General features: G+C 36.6%; 4 protein-coding genes and 1 pseudogene across 4 annotated transcripts; 4 read left to right on the plus strand and 1 right to left on the minus strand.

The window, feature by feature from the left end:
* Positions 1–37: 37 nt before the first annotated feature.
* Positions 38–2,601, plus strand: LOC21407725. The gene is made up of 4 exons (XM_010092040.2): positions 38–462; positions 1,057–1,267; positions 1,928–2,097; positions 2,238–2,601. Exons 1-4 carry the CDS (start codon positions 178–180, stop codon positions 2,262–2,264), a joined length of 693 nt encoding a protein of 230 aa, XP_010090342.1. The 5' UTR covers positions 38–177; the 3' UTR covers positions 2,265–2,601.
* A 1,283-nt stretch (positions 2,602–3,884) lies between these two features.
* Positions 3,885–6,286, plus strand: LOC21407726 (auxin-binding protein T85). The gene is made up of 5 exons (XM_010092041.2): positions 3,885–4,055; positions 4,506–4,612; positions 4,942–5,145; positions 5,340–5,407; positions 5,857–6,286. Exons 1-5 carry the CDS (start codon positions 3,962–3,964, stop codon positions 5,963–5,965), a joined length of 582 nt encoding a protein of 193 aa, XP_010090343.1. The 5' UTR covers positions 3,885–3,961; the 3' UTR covers positions 5,966–6,286.
* A 261-nt stretch (positions 6,287–6,547) lies between these two features.
* LOC21407727 (exosome complex component RRP4 homolog) lies at positions 6,548–9,444 on the minus strand. The gene is made up of 6 exons (XM_010092042.2): positions 9,185–9,444; positions 8,864–9,011; positions 8,523–8,612; positions 7,966–8,031; positions 7,738–7,803; positions 6,548–7,303 (listed from the first exon to the last, which is right to left on the minus strand). The coding sequence occupies exons 1-6, from the start codon at positions 9,349–9,351 to the stop codon at positions 6,845–6,847; spliced, it is 996 nt and encodes a 331-aa protein (XP_010090344.1). The 5' UTR covers positions 9,352–9,444; the 3' UTR covers positions 6,548–6,844.
* An 842-nt stretch (positions 9,445–10,286) lies between these two features.
* LOC112090401 lies at positions 10,287–11,535 on the plus strand (annotated as a pseudogene).
* Positions 11,536–16,491: 4,956 nt separating this feature from the next.
* Positions 16,492–18,184, plus strand: LOC21407730 (BSD domain-containing protein 1). The gene has a single exon (XM_010092045.2). The coding sequence runs from the start codon at positions 16,637–16,639 to the stop codon at positions 17,972–17,974; it is 1,338 nt and encodes a 445-aa protein (XP_010090347.1). The 5' UTR covers positions 16,492–16,636; the 3' UTR covers positions 17,975–18,184.
* The last annotated feature ends 706 nt before the right edge of the window (positions 18,185–18,890 follow it).

An 18,890-nucleotide genomic window follows, 5' to 3' on the forward strand; every position in this document is an offset into this window, starting at 1 on the left:
GTATGCTTTTAATTTTATTCTCTCTCTCTCTCTGCTCGCAAATGTTGTCTCATGTCTGAGCAGTGCCCTGTGCCCACTTGGCTGCCTCAAGTTTCTTATCCAACTCTCATCGTCTCTCTTTTCTTGAACTGCCGTTGGAAAAACTAAATCCAACCAGAAAATTAAAAATCTCACAACATGAACACCTTGCCCTCTACGTCTTTCTGCAACCACCAGATTCCAAGATTTCGTTTCGCCACCACCACCACTTCAAGACTCAGAAACTTCTCATCCCAAACTCTTCCCTTTCAGAGCAGAAGAAGTCTCAGACTCAGAGTATATGCCAATTCCAACGAAGTAGACACACAAGCTCTGGAAGAACCAAGCACAGAGGAACTAAAACAAGAACAACCCAAAGAAGCGAGCAAGCTCTCCAGTACTTCATCAGCTTCTGCCGCTCCACTTGACAAAGACCTTAAAAAGGTTGGTTCTCTTATTTGTATTCCTCTACTGGGTTAATCCTGAAATTTCAATTTTGTGCTTTTTTTTTTAGGAGTTTCAGACATTTTCTGTTATAAGAATAGATGGTAAAGTTACTTGGGTTTCCTGTGAATATGAGACTAGTAGTGTTTTTTATTGTTATATAATTATGTCTGATAATGGTATCCCAATAAGCATTCGATGAGTCGGGATTGCCCTGGTCAGTTGTATGAAGGTAGCATTTCACCAGCTTAAATTTTAACTAGATATGGTAGATCCCTAGCTAAGGGAGACTTCCTCTTGGAATGACTAATTGCACGACTAAGTCAAAAAGATGTAGAAAATTGGATAGTTGGGATCTTCAAGCAGGTTCGAATCCCGTCCCCGCCTAATCACTCTTTATGCATTAAATAAAGGTACTGGACAAGCTCTCGACCATATCGTCCCAGCGGAGCGATTAAAAGCGTCTTTGGCCTTTGAAGTAGTTAGTGCTCTAATTGAGAGAGCCGTGGATTATAAATGATGAGCGTAGCTTAATTTAGCTGATCTCACACCGAACCATAAATAAATATGTGCATAATTGTATTTCAAACACAGGTTGTTCAAAAAACTGCTGCAACGTTTGCACCAAGGGCTTCCACAGCTACCAAGAATCCTGCTGTACCTGGAACTACTTTATACACTGTTTTTGAAGTTCAAGGCTATGCTTCCCTGGTGTTAGGTGGTGTTTTGTCTTTTAATCTCTTATTCCCATCAAACGAACCAGACATCTGGAGACTAATGGGCATGTGGTCCATCTGGATGTTCAGTAAGTTATCTGACTTATTCAAGGACAAGTTTTTCATGAAACTGAAGAGCATGGTCAGTCTATTAGCACTTGAGGACGCCATGTTTTAATTTGTAAAGAGGGTATAAATTTTTGTACCAATTGAAGTAACAACCGACTTGAAAATTTAGATGATGAAGTGGAAAATGATGATGAAGTGGAAAATGCATAATGGATTGCATTGATGACTCTCAACTTTTTTGTGTTGTTGTCATTCTTTTATTAGTAAATGTTTTACAGATTGCTACGTCTATTAGTGATAGGAGATTGTATCTACGGATAAAACAATGATAACTCACTATCACATAAGTTGGTATAAAATATGAGGTTCCTAGTACTACTCATTTGCACAAGCTCTATGGTTGAAAATTTAGATGATGAAGTGGAAAATGCATAATGGATTGCATTGATGACTCTCAACTTTTTTGTGTTGTTGTCATTCTTTTATTAGTAGATGTTTTACAGATTACTACGTCTATTAGTGATAGGAGATTGTATCTACGGATAAAACAATGACAACTCACTATCACATAAGTTGGTATAAAATATGAGGTTCCTAGTACTACTCATTTGCACAAGCTCTATGGTTGCTTACAGTGTAGAACTGGATCTTACCAACTATTTAATCTTTCTTGTTTGCAGCGATTCCGTCATTACGAGCGCGAGATTGCTCGAAAAATGAGAAGGAGGCTCTTAACTATCTCTTCCTTATCATTCCACTGCTCAACATAATAATCCCATTCTTTGTGAAGTCCTTTGCCGTGGTTTGGTCCGCAGATACTGTAGCCTTCTTTGGAATGTATGCGTGGAAGGTATGCCAAGTAATATTACCTTTTTTTTCTTTTTTCGGTTGAAAGCTAAGTAATATTGCTTGACTCATGCGAAATTGGATTATAGATTTTCTGTCTTAATTGTGTGTGCTCGTTCTGATGAAGAATATGATGTTTCACAGCTCGGTTGGCTACAAAGAGAAGACTAGGAATCCAACATTAAGATCAAGAAACCCATAACTTTCCTACACACTGGCCTTACTGCCAAGGTGAAGCAAGTTTTGAATTTGTTTTAGCAATGAAGCATTGCTTGCCTTATACACAAGATAAAGATATATCCTAGTTCATGAAGATGAATGGCTGCATTCAAATTCCAGAGGAGTGGCTGCATGACGGGTGATGTGTATCAATCGTAAATTCCTAGGAAATCCAGTTGATTGCAAAATTAGGGGTTAATACACCTTGTTTCCAAAGGAACCGACTTTTGTGTCCCTTTATGTTTCTTTTCATATCTCTTTAATAATATTTTTTATCTTTATTGCTCAAGTTTTTAATTTATTTTGAAGGCAACAACGCAAAGTCAACATTCCTTTCTTAATTTTCAAGAAAAAGAAAAACTACTGCTTTTTCTATTATTATATTTATTACGAAGTAACTAGTTAAGAGAAGTGCATCAATTTGTGTCTATTATCAGACCTTGGATCCTTATATTAAGATACCAACGGATCTATCAATTTTGGCCCCGTTCACTTCACTGATTTGAGTTTGTAATTCGAGTTGAGATGTGATTTTATGTGAGAGCTTTTTACTGTAGCAAAAAAGTTAGATGTGGCTGTTTCTGAGAACTTTTTACTGTAGCAAAACTCGAATTTTAAACTTGAATCAGTAAAGTGAACGAGGCCTGATTTATTGTATCAAGTTTTTTATATTGAGTTTTCTGTGAACTTCATAGTTTATTGATTAATGAAATGTCTTTTGCATTAAAAAAATAAGAAACCAAAGTATAAAGTTGACAATAGTGATAATAACAAAGTTCAACCATATTTAAGTTTGCACCAACATTCATTTAAAACAATCCACATAAAGGAAACTGCAATTAAAAAAATTCAGAAGTGGAAAATTAGAAAGATTATTGGCATTCAAATTAACAAAGAATTTTTGAAATTTCACAAAAATAGACATATTTATATTGCATAATAATTGAAAATTTTATCTACAATGTTAGATCAAATGCAAAATATTATAAGTCTCAATGAATTTTAATAGTAAAATCAAACGGAAAAAAAAGGAGGTTATGTGTGGTCATGTAGTTTATATCTATTTTTTAACATAAATTTAAACAAAAAGACCCGTGTTATTCTTTTTTTTTATATGTTTTTAATAAAAATTACAATAAAAAAGATTAAGTGAAAACAATTTAAAATTTAAGGGATGAAATTTTTAAAGTTCAAAGGATAAATTGAGAATGACTTAAAATTTATGAGGCTGATAATAATTTTAAAAGTTTTAGTGTCAAATTGTCATAAGTCATAACGTTTAAGGTTTAAGGAGTAACCATGTCCCGTTCATTTCACTGATTCAAGTTTTATTGTAGTAAAAAATTCTTAGAAACAGTCACATCTAACTTTTTTATTATAATAAAAAGTTCTCACATAAAGTCACATATCAACTCGAATCAGCGAAATAAATGAGTTCAAAAATCAGCGAACTAAACGAGCCCCAAAGAAGAGTAGGCGGGGAATTCTAAGAATTCGATGAGGACTTTATTGGTATCACATAAAAGTCATAAATCCGAGCAGACGACTAGTAGTTTCTGGAATCTCCAGAAAATGTGTATTTCTCAAGCAAGGTAACACAAGAAAACCGCGAAAGAAGAAAACACCATTAGAGAGGAGTAAGTGAGAAGATGGCTGACCGTTTGCTGTTCCACTTGTTTATCCTTGGCTCTCTCTCATTCTCTGCAATAATAATCTCTGAAGCTTCCCAGTGTTCCATTAATGGTAAGATTTTCTTGTTTTACGCAAGATTTCTTGCTCTAATTTTTCATCTCTTTAATTTCTTCGTAATTTAAAGGGATGCAGTTGTTTGGTTCTTCACCAATTGAGCTCTCTTGTGCTATTTGTTTCTCGTGAATTTTTGCTTTAACTGGATTTCTCTATGAAACACTGCTTTCTCTAGAACTAGAAGCCTAGAACCACAGGCAGTACATTTTGGAATACTTTTTTTTTTTTGTTTCGGATTCTTGTTTATTTGATTTATAATATTCTCACTTTGTTCGGTTTTTTTGTTTTCATTCATTCGTGATTCTGGTTTAGTCTTATGGAAATTGAACTTACTTTTTATAGGCCCAAAAATTCTTTCACAAATTAATCCATCTTTTCCAGGTGCTTCTTGAGTTTTCCAAGCTGTTTATACAAATTTTGACCTCTAATTTACATTAATTAGTACAGGATTACCACTGGTCAGGAATATCAGTGAGATTCCACAGGATAACTATGGAAGAGGAGGTTTGTCCCATAGTACTGTAGCAGGTTCAGTCTTGCATGGGATGAAAGAGGTATACTGGACAAGAATTTATTCTTCTATTTTGATCTTTTGACTATAACAAGTGCTAAATGCATGGAGCCAAGAGTTTCTGGGATAACCCAATTATGTGGATAATAAACTTATGGTTCTAAGTTTTTATACTGAAAGTCGATTGTGATATTATGTGAATGTGATTTGCAATTCACTACTTTAAAGGGTATTTTTCATCCAGTTTATTCTTTTTCTCTTAGGCTTGCCATTTGCTTGGAATTTTCCCCAATGGACAATTTTTCCATTCTTTGAAAGTTGTACAACAGACAATTCCAGCATTGTAATGTAGAACATTGGGGTGTTTCACAGGTTGAAGTGTGGCTTCAAACATATGCTCCAGGATCCCGAACGCCAATCCATAGGCATTCCTGCGAAGAAGTGTTTGTTGTCCTGAAGGGAAGTGGCACTCTCTATCTTGCGCCAAGTTCACACATGAAGTACCCTGGAAACCCACAAGAGTTCTCTATTTTTCCGAATAGCACATTTAACGTACCTGTTAATGATGCTCACCAGGTAAAGAGACGCATAATCTTTTTATGTCTTAAAGCATAAAAAACAAATGGTATAAAAGGAAGGTGGAAATGCGTAGTTAATCAATACAGGTTACACAGAACAGACTTGTTTAATTCTGCAAAATTAGGTCTTTTTTCTGTATTGAAGTCGACAATTCTTATTCTTAGTTCATGACTTTTGAATGGCTGTTTCAGATCGCAAATACTGATGAACGCGAGGATTTGCAAGTACTTGTTATGATTTCTCGCCCTCCAGTCAAAGTGTAAGTTATTCAACTTCTTTCATTCTCCTCCATCTTATGCATTAATATTTAAACTGTATCCGTATTCCTTGTTGGTTGGAGATCATGATTCGAGTGTTCCACCACCATCAAACATCTTTAATGCATTTAGAATGTTACTTGGAGCCCCAAATTTACTGATATAGAAAAGATTTTGGTTATCATCGATCAAGAAAGACATCCCCAGAAAGTGTGATTTCTTGGGCAGTTATGATAGTGTGCCTCAATCTCCGGATATTTCTGCGAGGATATCGGGGTGGGGAGTCCCGTAGAGGTGGATTAACTGATTATTTTTCTCCCCTATGACCATGTTTGAGAAATTCAATAGCTTTTGCAATGCTTTACTTCCATGCTTCATTTCTGTTTCTATTTTTATTTTAATTTATGATTACTGAGGGATATGTAAATTGTCTACTTGCACTCGCTTTCAGGTTTATATATGCTGACTGGTTTATGCCTCACACTGCGTCAAAACTGAAGTTTCCATATTATTGGGATGAACAATGCCTCCAACCACCACCCCAAAAGGATGAACTATAACATTGAGACGCCTCTTGTGAGGGACTCCAAAACACTGGAAAATATTGATTTCACAGTTATACCTTGACAGAAATTGTACAATTTCAAAGAAAACCTTGGATTGCATTTATTCTGGAATTTTCTTCAACTAAACCTATTTCCATGCCAAATAATAAAATGTGAGAGTTCTTTTTCTTTTTCTTTTTCTATTGGGCAATTGGAGCAACTATTCTTCTACTGCATAATTTGGTTTGGTTGTGACAGTTATTAAATGGGAGTAGATGTTTTATATTCTTTCCCAAAACAAAACACACATATCACATACAATTCCAAAACAGATTAACACCATCTATCTAATTTCCGATGTCTCAATTGGTATCTAACTAATCACATATAGGTGCAAGCATTAGAGTATGAAAAAATCAACTAAAAAGCATTTCAAAATATTCTAAATGATTTAGTAGGATTTGAGCGGAAGTGGTTAAGACTCCTTGCAAGCATACCCAGAACCAGAAAGTAAGACAGCAGAACTGGGAGCATGTTAATGCACGTATTAACTTGGCAAAGAAAACTTTAAGAAAACGTTTTCACTCTTTTCCCCTCCATTTCGTGCATTGTTTGCTAGTTTCATGATTTATTCTTAATTACTGTTTTACAGACCGTGCAACGCATGTCTACAATTTAGCAAATAAACTACAAACCAAATAATGCGATTTCATTTGCAATTTAGCTGTCATAGAGGTAAGTTAAAAAAAAAACAAAACAAAAAAACAAAAAACAAAAAACACCTTTCTAATATAATAAAGTTAGTTAGCTAAACCCAAAAAACAAAAAACAAAAAACAAAAAACAAAAACAAAAACTTGGTTTGCAATCGGGATGCCAAAACGTTCCCATCTCATCATCTCTTCTTTTTGTTCAAGGTTCTCCGTTCAGCCTCTTTCTCAGCAACCAAAACACAAAACTCTGAACCAAGCATTTCATGAACGTCAAGATTCAAAGAACTACTCAAGTTTACCGTCTCTAGTATCACTTCTATAGTAACAATGAAGCCCAAAGTAGACAACACGCGAACTGCATTTGCCGTTCTGCATAGGCTCTGTCTTGTTTCTAATGGGATGGAACTCTGTTCTTGTTCTTCCAGACTAGCCGAATTTCTATCAGATTTGGTGATTTGTTGTTCAGTCTTGTTCACTTGTTCTTCCAACATATCATCTGTGGCTTCGACATGTTCACCAACCCAGATGAATCCATTACAGCCAAGTATCAAATCGATCCCAAACTGTTCTAAATGATGGAAATGTTGCTTCCGTCTCTTCACTAGATAAGGAGGGATTGTGAGCATTTGACCCCTTTTAAGCTGTAATGCGGGATATACATAGTAAAACTTCCGTAGATGCACGTATGATACCAATAAGAACAACAACGATAGGAACAAAAATGTAGGTTGCAATGTCATATTTAACACCATAATAGTGACAATATGTAAGGCCTAAGTCGTACTATGGAACTTAAGCTAGAGAAGAGCAGACTCGTGTAAGATAAATGAAGCAGAATTCAAATTCTAACCAAGACGATAAAAGGAAGTCAACCACAAGAAAATGCACTAGTATGGTCAGGCGCTCCAAAAACAATTAGGGAAGTTAACAGAAGTGAGAATAACACGCCAAATTTTACATTTTGGCCGTTCTAGTGTTCTTAAACTTTTTTATTTAAGGCTAGCTAAACATTTCCTTTCTTTTCAGTTTTTAAATGGTAATTAGAAAAATGGATGAGAAAATGAATGAGACAGACCTTTCCATACTTTTGGCTTCTTGCTTGGAGATGTAAACCATCATGTTGAAAGCCGCGAACTTCAGCCTGAGACCAAAAAAAAAAACAAAAAAAAAACAAAGCCTAGATGTTAAAACGAATTCTCAATAAACTCGATCTTTTTCTACCTTTAGTCCCCCTACTAATTAGTAATTAAGAAGTAAAGGTTTTCAATTAAGCCCGAAATGGATGATAGCAAAACAAACTTACGCAAATAACATCATTCTCTTCAAAAATGCTGCGCATGTTGAGTTCATCTAGAGCAGTTCGGCGCCTCTAGCAATTAAACATGGAGTTTAAATAAGGACTCAGTTTATTGCATTAAGACTAGGGCAACAAGTGTAGCTCATCAAACTACACAGTTAAGAAGAAATAACTTTCTCTCACTTCATCCAAATGGGTTCATTTGCGTAAATGATCACAATGAAAAAACTGATGTCCAATTGACAATATCAGTAACATGTTTTATCCTTTGATTCCTGGAGTGAGATATTGGGTAAAAAAATGAATTTACAAATTTCAATCTTTTTTTTTTTCGTTTTGCTATAAATCTTATAAATTTCAATTACATTCAAAATTAGTGTCCAGTAAGAAGTAAGAACCCATGTGGGCACACACCTTAAAAGCTTTAGTATAAACAATAAATCAGAAAGATAATAATAACTACCATATCTGATCAAAACCACCACAATGGAAAAGATTCTCAATGTTTTATAACAGAAAGCCCGTTACTTTGCCTGCCATGAGTTTAAGCTAACACATAATACCTGGATACCATCAGGTAAGTTCATTGAAGAAAGCATCAAAACTGCATCCTGGCTATAATTTATCTCTATTCTCCAACGCTTGGGAGCAACCTGAATAGAAACTAACCAAATTAGAAAAATAAATAAATAAATAAAGATATATGTCTTGCTATGCAGAGATTGATACGATCTTTGCAAATTCTTATTAGATACAATAACATGAAAAATAATAACAATAATAATAATAATAAGATTCCCAAATGAAAATGAAATAATGAAATATTCAGTTACTAAAACATCCTAAATAAAGAATGCACAATGAGAGAGAGAATTAGATGGAAAGATGGGGCTTTTGAGTTTACCACAACGACACGCCCAACTATGATATCTCCGACCTCTGGCTTGTACCTGGCGCGCAAAGCACGGACGTAGACCAGCTTGTTCACTCGCTCGACGACGCCGCAAACCGTCGCGACAACTTCGCCGTTGAGCTCTGAGGTTCCGTGTCCTCTGAGTTCAGCCACAACATAGTTACTCAGAGATGATTTTTGCAGGCAAAACAAAAGTGATTTTACTGAAAACAAAAACATGATCAAACAAGAAACGAAACGGAGAAAATCCAATTCAAGATTCGAAATTTCAAGAATTTGAGAGAGAGAGAGAGAGAGAGGGGAAAAATGTACTTGAGGACGCCATCTTCGTAGTTGACGGGGATGGAATCAGCGACTGTTACGGAGGCATTGGAATTGACTTTGGAAGACAGAGATTCGAGCTGTTCGAGAGCTCTCTGTAACCGAACCTTCTGGGTCTGGTTCAAGGAAAGCTGTGTCCCTCTCATCCCTCTCTCCATTTCACTCTTCTGTGTAGAGGGATGAGAGAAGGAAAGAAAAGCCCTAAACCCCAGCCTTTGAGTTCTCGCCTCTTGGAACTCTTTTTCTTTTTTTTTTTTTTCTTTTTTTGAAAATTGTTATTTATGGACTTCCGAAATAGCACAAAGCCCACATGGTGGTTAGTAAGCCTGCACTTTGTTGGACTCTTGTGGGACGGGAAGTCCCATCATGTATTTAAAAAAAAAAAAAAAAAAAAAAAAAAAGAGAGAGCGAGAGACAGTAAAAAAAATTAAAAATATATAAAAGATAATAATTATTTTTATGTTACTTTTACGTTAAAACTCATTTATTTACGGAACAAATTCTATATCCTAGTTATTGATCTACTGTTTTTAACAATAACATTATGATTCTAAAAATAAACGAAGAAAAAGTTTGTTTTTGGCAATAAAGGAAGAGAAATATTACTTTCTTATAACTTTCCGTCACTATTTTAAGAGGACGTTTGGTTCATAAATTTAAAATAATAATTTAAAATTATTTTTAATTTACGTGTATTTTTTGAAAGAAAATACTATAATAAATCACAAATTATGATTCAAACTATAGTACGAATTCTCATACCAAACACTCCATAAGAAATTAAGCAGATGAGACAATATGAATAAAAAAACAAAAGGCAACGCATGTTTTCTTTGCTATGCGCAAGTTTAGACACAAAATTACAGTATAGTTCAAACCCTTGATCATTTCCATATTTAAAAAAACACTCACTAATTGGTAAAAATCCTTTGTTTTAAATAATTGGTAAAAATCTTTTTATATGAGCCAAAAAGCTCAATTATTTCCATTAAAAAAAAAACTGAATTATTCCCTTCCAAGACGACCAAAAAAATAAGGAAAAATCAAACGAACAAATATTGCTTAGATAATTTCAAAAAAAAAAATTGCTTTAATAAGTATTATCATTAGCTCAACAAAAATGAATATGGGAGGGGAAAAAAACAAACAATTATACAAAAACTTCCGAATAATTATCCCTTCCTCACAATCCCACCAACCTCCTTTCTTCCATCATTAGTTTCTAACCTCTTCCTAAACCTTCTCTTAATCATTCTAGCAATGGCTTCCCTCTCTTCCTCCTCCACACCAATCTCCGCAGGATGGCCATTCGGAGCTGCCCTCCAGCTCCTCCTATCTCCCTCTTCCTCGGCCTCCTGTCTCTCCTCCTCCCCTCCGCCGCCGCCGTCGTGGCCGTCCGACACGGCGTCGTTTACCACAAACCCTCCACCGACGCTCCCGTCTTCCGAGAAGCCCCGGCATTCCGAAACGGCGACTCCTGCGACCGCGGGCGGATCCACATCGCCATGACTCTCGACTCCAACTACCTCCGAGACACCGTCGCCGCCGTGTCCCCCGTCCTCCAACACTCCGCCTGCCAGGAGAACGTCGAGTTCCACTTCCTCTGGTCGAAATTCGAGCCCGCAGTCTTCTCCGGCGTCAGATCCACCTTCCCCGGCCTCAAATTCGACCTCTAGCGCTTCGACTCGAGCCGCGTCCGCAGCAAGATCTCGAGGTCCGTCTGCAAAAGCCCTAGATCAACCGCTCAAGTACGCAAGGATCTATCTCCCGGAGATGATCCCGGCGGAGGTGAACCGCGTAATCTACCTGCACTCCGATCTCGTGGTCGTCAACGACGTCGCGAAGCTCTGGACCGTCGATCTGGAAGGAAAGGTCCTGGCGGCGCCGGAGTACTGCCATGCGAACTTCACGAAGTACTTCTCCGACCAGTTCTGGTCGGATCCGGCGACGGCGAGGACTTTCGGGGGAAGAAAACCTTGCTACCTCAACACGGGAGTTATGGTGGTGGACGTGGAGAAATGGAGGGAAGGAGAGTTTACGCAGAGGATGGAGTAGTGGTTGCCGCCATTTTTGCTTCTACGATTTGGGGTCTTTGCCGCCATTTTTGCTTGTATTGGCTGGGAAGATAAAAGGGAGTGGATCACAGCTGGAACCAACATGGGCTTGGAGGTGACAATCTGGAGGGCCTGTGTAGGAGTTTGCATCCAGGCCCAATAAGCCTGCTCCACTGGAGTAGGAAAGGGAAGCCCTGGTTGAGGCTGGACTCTAGGAGGCCCTGCTCTGTTGATCATTTGTGGGCCCCCTATGATTTTGTATCGTGTTTCTTCACCCGTTTCTTTTGAAGAATGAGAAATGGAGGTTGGTTGGATTAAATGGTTGCTTTCCACATTTTATACCATTTAATAAATTTTAAAAAAAAAAGATGGATTAAAAATGAGCTTCAAAAGAGGAAAGGAATGTGGAGGATTAATTAATTGGAGAGATGATGGTTATGAAAAATGGGGGAGTTTAAACAATGGAGGGAAGATTAATTTGTAAGAGTTGTTTTGTTGACTAATTGATATGAACATCAACCGCTAGAGGATAGATGGTGCCCCTTGTGTAGAATATAGTAGTTACTGACCACCAGAAGATCCTCTTACCTGAGTTTTCACGTTCCTTTAGCTAAAACAACTATTTATATTCTAAATAATTTGTTACATAATTGTTCCTAAATAGTGTGCGTCCATAATTAACTTGTGAATTCTGAATTAGAACATCAAATGTGCTCGTAACCTGAAAGAATGACATACTATTGCCCCTCAGAATACATAATCATTCATTCTTTACATAGAAGTTCATTCTTTTAGGTCTTGGCTTATTGCATCGTCGCACATATACAATAACATAATTATGCATTAAAACATAAAAAGTGAAAAACAAGATCTAGATGCAATGACAAGCGAAATCAAGCTAAGAAGTCATTATGATGAATTCTAAGAATCACATGAGAAAAAAAAGGGTTCTGAACTTTATTGTATTAATCTTGTTTCCATCAAACTGCTTTAACTTTGAACTTTTTATACATTCCAACTACTTCACTTATTGATGAAACATTAGAAATCTTAAAACATGGTTTAGTAGTGCAAATACTAAAATGTTTTGGTCTCGAACATGTAGTTCCTTCTCATGGCTTCCTTCCTAGTACGGATAAACGCATCAGATTTCTCATTAATATTAACCGCAACATCAAAAAGTGGCCTCACCTGTCTCTTCCTCAAAGAAGGACTTGGTAATGTCATCTCTTCGGTGCTAATTATGCTCTTCCCTTTCATCTTTCTAATTCTCTCTTCCTCTTCTACGTCTCTAACACTAAGCACTTTTGTTGGGACGCTCTCTGGGGCCGTGATCGTCAAAATGGGCTTCTCCTCTTTTGTCTGGGCCTGAACTGAGTTTTCCTCTTCATGTTCCTGAAGTTTGTCGTTTGATGAAAAGTTGTCGTTTTTGATGTAGTGGACTTGAACTTTGAAACCCGAATTGCATTCGTTGTCGTTTAGCTTGGCTGCGACCATGGGAACTGTCGTTGAGGCCTGATGCAGGGAATGGTAAGTGGTCACTCGCTTGAGCCCTCTTGGGATGAGGTTGTTGACAATGAAGCTAAGGAGCCTTTGGCAAATCTTAAGTGGCAACAAAAGTTTGCTCTTATTCTCTTGCATTTTTGTTAACTATTTTGGAGTGATAATAAGAACAACAAGAGAAATATTATGGCTTTTGATTGTCCAAAACCAAACATTTGGATTTATGTGGCGTTCTTTTAAACAGGGTATTGTTGCATTTGTATTATTCCATACTTGTGATGTAGGGTAATAAAAAGGGGGAAGGAGAATTAATGTGACTTTGATGGAAAAAATTCTTTTTCTATTGTAATCTCCAAGATAGATTATGTGAGAAAAGCAAAAGTGGGTCTTTAAGATCAGAATATTATTGTCCCCTAAAAAAAATCTGAATTATATTTTCCAAGTAGTAATGTATTTGATACGACGGCTTCGGTGAGAGAACTAGAATTTGAATTTGCTTCAAGTAATTAGATTCCTAAACAGTTCATCAGCGGGGAAGATTATAACTAATGACACCACAAGGAAACAAGCCATGAAGCCGTCTTTCTATAGATTTGGGCCAGTGGACTGTGGATCTTTAGGCTACATTAGGCATGACATCTAAAAGCAATAATTAATTAGGCACCTAATATTCTTTGGACCAACTTAAGAAGCTACCAAATAAATAAATAAATAAATAAGAACTATAACTTGCCTATGCAGGTAACCGATGCAGATTGCATAAATAATAAATCGACAAAAAGAGCTTTGATGCCATGGAAATTAGCAGCTTTTCTCTGTTGCACACGTAGCAATATACTACGCAAACTTCCCCATTCTGCCGATCAAAGGCTAAGCAAGATGCTATATGTTTTCTTTAAAACAGAAACCTTCCGCATGATCTCTATTACTAGACTTTTAAGTAGGGTTGACAATATGAGTCACGACACGATAATACGACTCGAAAGCGATACGAATTCTGTGGGTTAGGGTTGAGAAAAAAGAGGTTCGGGTCAGAATTGGGTCGACCTGAAATTGACACGAAAAATACGTGTCAATTTCGGGTTGGATCCGCCTAACCCGAACATGACACGAAACTCGTAAAAAACAAAAAAATACATATATTTCTCATTAATATTTTAAATTTTATTATGAACTTGTGATATCATGATAGTTATACTCAAAATCTTATACTATTATTTGCTTAATTTCAATGGATGTTATTATAATTTAGAGTGTTATGAATTTTAAGTTATTTATAATATGTAAAAAACTAAATAAAAGTATACAATTTTCGTGTCAATTTCGGATTCACGGGTCAATTTCGTGTCACGGGTCATTTTCAGGTCGTGTCGTGTCAACTCGTAAAGTGGTCGTGTCGTGTTCGTGTTGCGGTTTTTAAAAAATTTCGTGTCACGGGTCGTGTTCGGATTGACTGTAAATTTTAAAAAAAATGATCAAAACACGACACGTGACACGAATTGTCACCCCTACTTTTAAGGCACAATTTGTTTCGTATACTCAAACTCAAATCATTAATTTAACTACTGTGTTTTTCTCTCACAAAAAATTTGAATTTCAAACTTTAAAATTAATAATCATGATTTGATAATACCTTTCAAACGGACCCTAAACAAACTCAATTGCTTCCCAATGAATTTTGGTGGCAGTTATCATTTTTGAAGTCTAGTTATATATCCTTACTAGTTTTATATCAAAATTAGGTTTGAATTTTCTATGTAAATAGTATATTTCTTAAAAGTAGCACTTATTTTATTTAAAATCTTATCAAAGTACAAAAAAATGTATAAAATCAACATAATCTAATATAGAATGTCATTTAACTGAAACTATTACATATTTAACGATTCAAACTAAAGAATGTAGTAGAATTTTTTTTATTTACGAATATATTATGTTTCTTTTCTTTAAACACAAACGCGAAAGTTGGCAGGAAATTTACAAAACCTTTTTTTTTTTCTTGACAGATTACTCTTTAAACTTTAAGTTTTTGGCAGTTTTAGTTATTGAATTGAGGCTAACATCAATGAAACATTAATGAAATTTAAGAGATAATTGCATTTTTATCATATAATTATTGAAAGTTTTATAAAAAAATAATTATACTAAACGCAAAATATTCTATTCATTGTTGTTATTTGTTAAAACACACTTACAAACTAGAAAATTTTGTATGTAAAATAATTGTTTTTCAACTTTCAATACTAGGATTGTACAGAAAAATCGTAAAACTAAAAATGACAAAAAACGACCACGTAAAAATTGAAAAGGCGGCACCACGTGAAATCGAAGAATTTCGGTTTGGTTAACCAAATCAAACTGCCTTAATGGCGGTTCGGTTTTGGTTATGATCTTAAGGTTCAATTTTAAACCGAACCAAGCCGAAATTATTTTTATTATTTTATTATTTTTTTGGTGGACTAGACGAGAAGTAGAACGACTGAAGTTTTTATTTTTTCCCCTGCCCCTTCTATGCTATCAGAGAAAGAGAAACTTTCTCAGTACTTAGTTAAACTTTCGTTCTCAGTTTCTCAAATTTCCTCAACCAAAAAACCCTAGGCCACCGCCACCATCTCCCCTCCCTCACCTCAATCCTCCGTCATCTCCCTCCGCCATCACCCTCCAAGTGAACTCCGCAGGACTGCCACCTCCCTGTCGCGCCGAGTCTCCATAAGCCACCAGCCCACTAGGTTAGTTTTTTTTTTTCAGATTTAGTTTTTTTCTGACTTTTGTATGTGTTGAGTTTTAGGTTTGTAGTTGTGACATTTTTTTTTAGAAGCAGCTGCTAAAAAAAACTCTCTTGGACAAGGTAGGATTTTCGCTCTAACCAGCCACTACCACTCTTTACAGAAGCATCAAAACTCTCTCTTAGACAACATAGGATTTTCTCTCACATCTCTTACTCTAATTCCTTCCAATTCGGTTTTACGTGCTTTTCTTTTGTGTATTTGACATGGTAGATACCTGTACTTTAAGGTTGAAACTTGAAACCTAAAATTATGCTCCTTTTTCTCTTTCTTTAATGTTGATAACCTGATGATTAACTGATGGCTATCTTCTTAATTACCAAAATTGAAAACAGACAGAAAACCGATTGGAAATCGAAGTTCAGTTAACCGAACCGATTATTCTTTGTGCGGTTTGGTTTCGGTGCGCGGTTTTAAAAAACTGAAATCGTCAGTTTAGTCACCAAACCGACAAAAAATTGCCGGTTTTTACCTGACGAACAACCCTACCAAATACGATTGTTTCTATCCAAATTTAAAAATTCGTAACCTGATGATTAACTGATAGCTATCTTCTTAATTACTAAAATTGAAAACAGACAGAAAACCGATTGGAAATCGAAGTTCAGTTAACCGAACCGATTATTCTTTGTGCGGTTTGGTTTCAGTGCGCAGTTTTAAAAAATTGAAATCGTCAGTTTGGTCACCAAACCGACAAAAAATTGCCGGTTTTTACTCGACGAACAACCCTACCAAATACGATTGTTTCTATCCAAATTTAAAAATTCTTCATCAATTTTAATAGCTGGAACTAAAACTGCTAAAATAATCAAAATTTATGGTGTAATTTATATTAAAAAAAAATGCAGCTCGGGGAGTAAAGTAAAACGATATTCAAAGTTTGGGGACCCAATAAAACCCGGTTCAGCTTAATTCGCCCAACCCGTTCACCTTAATAAGACCGGATTTTGACGATTCACCCGACTGATGCGCACTGCGCCCCAAGTGCACCACCAATTTACTGTGTAAATCTACACGAAAACTTCTTTCTAAAATCTCTCTATCCTTTCAATCCATTCGTCAGTTAGATTCCACAGTTTCCGATCAATTCTAGATCTTCCATGAATTTCTTCAAGTCCGTTTTCTCCGAAGATCCAGATCCTCCGAACTCCGAATCTCCCGACTATCCGCCGAACAAGGATGAGCGCGAAGCCCTAGATCCCGATTCCGGCGCCGGCGGTGCGTGGAGCTTCGGCGGCCTGGTTAAAACCCTAGCGACGAAATCCGAGTCGGTTATCGAGACCTACCGGCGCGATCTTCAGGAGTTCAGTTCGGGGCTGAAGAAGGAGATCGAGGTGGTTCAGGGGTCGTTGGGGACGGTAGGGCACGCCATTGATGAGTTTGGGAACACCGTCGTGAAAGGTACGGCTCAGATCATATCTCAAGGTAAGGATGCAATTCTTGCTGACGATCTTGAATCTGATTCTTCTGATAGCAACAACAATAGTCAAAAACAGAGCTTGAACTCGAAACGGTATTGTAGATTTGACGCTCAGGTTCGCGCAATTCAGGCTGATGCGAGTACTTATTGCGAAGAACCTGAAGATTTGGATGATTATAATATGTGGATATTAGGGTTTGTTTTGGAGGAAAAGATGGAAGAAATTGAGGGATTAATTGAGGAAAATGGGGCAATTGAGAGTATCTACAAGAAGGTTGTTCCCGATAGTGTTGATCACCAAACTTTCTGGTCTAGATATTTCTATAAGATTCATAAGCTTAGGCAAGCTGAGGACTTGAGAGCCAATCTTGTGAAGAGGGCGATTTCGAGGGAGGAAGAGGAGGAGTTGAGTTGGGACGTCGATGATGAAGAAGAAGATGATGAAGAAGAAGAGGAGGAGGAGGGCAATACGAAGTCGAAACCGATTCCCGCGAAGAATGCGGAATTGGGAAGTGAAGGTGGTAAAGTTACAAAAGAGGAATTGCAGAGCAATGACTCCGAGAAGAAGATTGTGAAGGAAGTGAATTCCGCGGAGGAATTGCGAGGTGAAAGTTCTCTAGGTGTTGATGAGAAGGGGAAGAAGAATTCTAATATGGATGATAATGAGAACAACAAAGGGAATGATGGGGAAAATTCTAAACAGGAGAGGAATTTGGAAGGAGATTCTGAGAAAAAATCGGTATTGAAATCTGACGAGAAAGTGGCTTCAGAGGGGAAGGTAGAGCCTGGTGAATCTTCTAAGGATAGTGATGTCACAGATTCAGTGCCTGTCCCTGAAGAGGAAGACCTTGGATGGGATGAGATTGAGGATCTTAGTAGTATTGATGAAAAGAAGGTGACTCATAGTGGAAGTCCGAACAGAGCAGAGCTAAGGAAGCGGCTTAGTGCTGTGGAAGAAGAGGCGGATTTGAGTTGGGATATTGAAGATGATGATGACGATAAACCAACTAAAGGTTGAAACTTTATTGAACGGTTAAGTTTTTATTTTTAAGTGTACTGGTCTCAGTTAAACTTCCCTCCACAGTTGTTTTTATGTAATGGAGTATAATACGGTTGGAGGGTCTTCTTCTTTTCTTTTCTTTTTCTTGCATCAGTTGATTCAAATGCAAATATGTTTCTGTGATCATGTAATGTCAATTTGTGAAGTTAAAAGAAACTCTGTCATTGATGACGTTTCTCTGTTTTTCTTTGTTGTTATTGCTCACTATTCATGTGCAGATTTTTGCATTGATTTGTTTCCGGCATGTGATTTTATTATTTGCAACACCATTAAGAATTCATTACTTTCAAGTTTCAACACGAGGTAGTCTTTAAGTTTTCATGCTTCAATATCGAATCATTTCATTTGGACTAAAACTTCAATGACCAAAAAGCATAATTACATTCTTTACCAAAGGTTTCGTAATTATTCAATAATAGATTTCCGTTTTTTTGGTTTTCTTTTAAGACTTGTATCCAAATACAGAACATTCTCATTTAGATCAATTATCATCAACTATCCTTGTTCTTTTATGCATCAATAATTCATCGCTTGCAAGTTTCAACCTGAGATGTTCTTGATTTTTATACTTTAATGTCCAATAATTTCACTAAAGCCTCACTCTTTCTAACTGTTTCTGGCCCTTTTATCTTTTAAGCTGGTAATAGAGTAGGGCGATCAAATTATAGTTGAAGACATTATTTGTCAGCTTTTTGAGAGTGCTTCTCTAATAGATAGTGAACATGATGGTCAACTTCATATCCTCCGGACTAAATTCAAAGGGTAATCACAGTTCCTATTCAGAAAAATCATAAAGGACAGAGAGAATATCTACATAGGCCCATATAAGCAGAAAATGTCTGCTTTTAACATATTTTGGAAAGATCGTGAAGTA

The sequence above is a fragment of the Morus notabilis genome, unplaced genomic scaffold (assembly GCF_000414095.1).
Source record: "Morus notabilis unplaced genomic scaffold, ASM41409v2 Scaffold137, whole genome shotgun sequence".
NCBI lineage: Eukaryota > Viridiplantae > Streptophyta > Magnoliopsida > Rosales > Moraceae > Morus > Morus notabilis.

Excerpts from the sequence above, each read along its gene's own strand:
- LOC21407727 (XM_010092042.2), bottom strand. The coding sequence starts at position 9,351 with ATGGAGAGAGGGATGAGAGGGACACAGCTTTCCTTGAACCAGACCCAG. Across the intron at positions 9,012-9,184 it reads TACGAAGATGGCGTCCTCAA|AGGACACGGAACCTCAGAGC; the intron begins GTACATTTTTCC and ends GGCTGAACTCAG. Across the intron at positions 8,032-8,522 it reads ACTTACCTGATGGTATCCAG|AGGCGCCGAACTGCTCTAGA; the intron begins GTATTATGTGTT and ends TTTAATTGCTAG.
- LOC21407726 (XM_010092041.2), top strand. The coding sequence starts at position 3,962 with ATGGCTGACCGTTTGCTGTTCCACTTGTTTATCCTTGGCTCTCTCTCA. Across the intron at positions 5,146-5,339 it reads CTGTTAATGATGCTCACCAG|ATCGCAAATACTGATGAACG; the intron begins GTAAAGAGACGC and ends TGGCTGTTTCAG. Across the intron at positions 5,408-5,856 it reads TCTCGCCCTCCAGTCAAAGT|GTTTATATATGCTGACTGGT; the intron begins GTAAGTTATTCA and ends ACTCGCTTTCAG.
- LOC21407725 (XM_010092040.2), top strand. The coding sequence starts at position 178 with ATGAACACCTTGCCCTCTACGTCTTTCTGCAACCACCAGATTCCAAGA. Across the intron at positions 463-1,056 it reads TTGACAAAGACCTTAAAAAG|GTTGTTCAAAAAACTGCTGC; the intron begins GTTGGTTCTCTT and ends TTTCAAACACAG. Across the intron at positions 1,268-1,927 it reads GTGGTCCATCTGGATGTTCA|CGATTCCGTCATTACGAGCG; the intron begins GTAAGTTATCTG and ends TCTTGTTTGCAG.
- LOC21407730 (XM_010092045.2), top strand. The coding sequence starts at position 16,637 with ATGAATTTCTTCAAGTCCGTTTTCTCCGAAGATCCAGATCCTCCGAAC.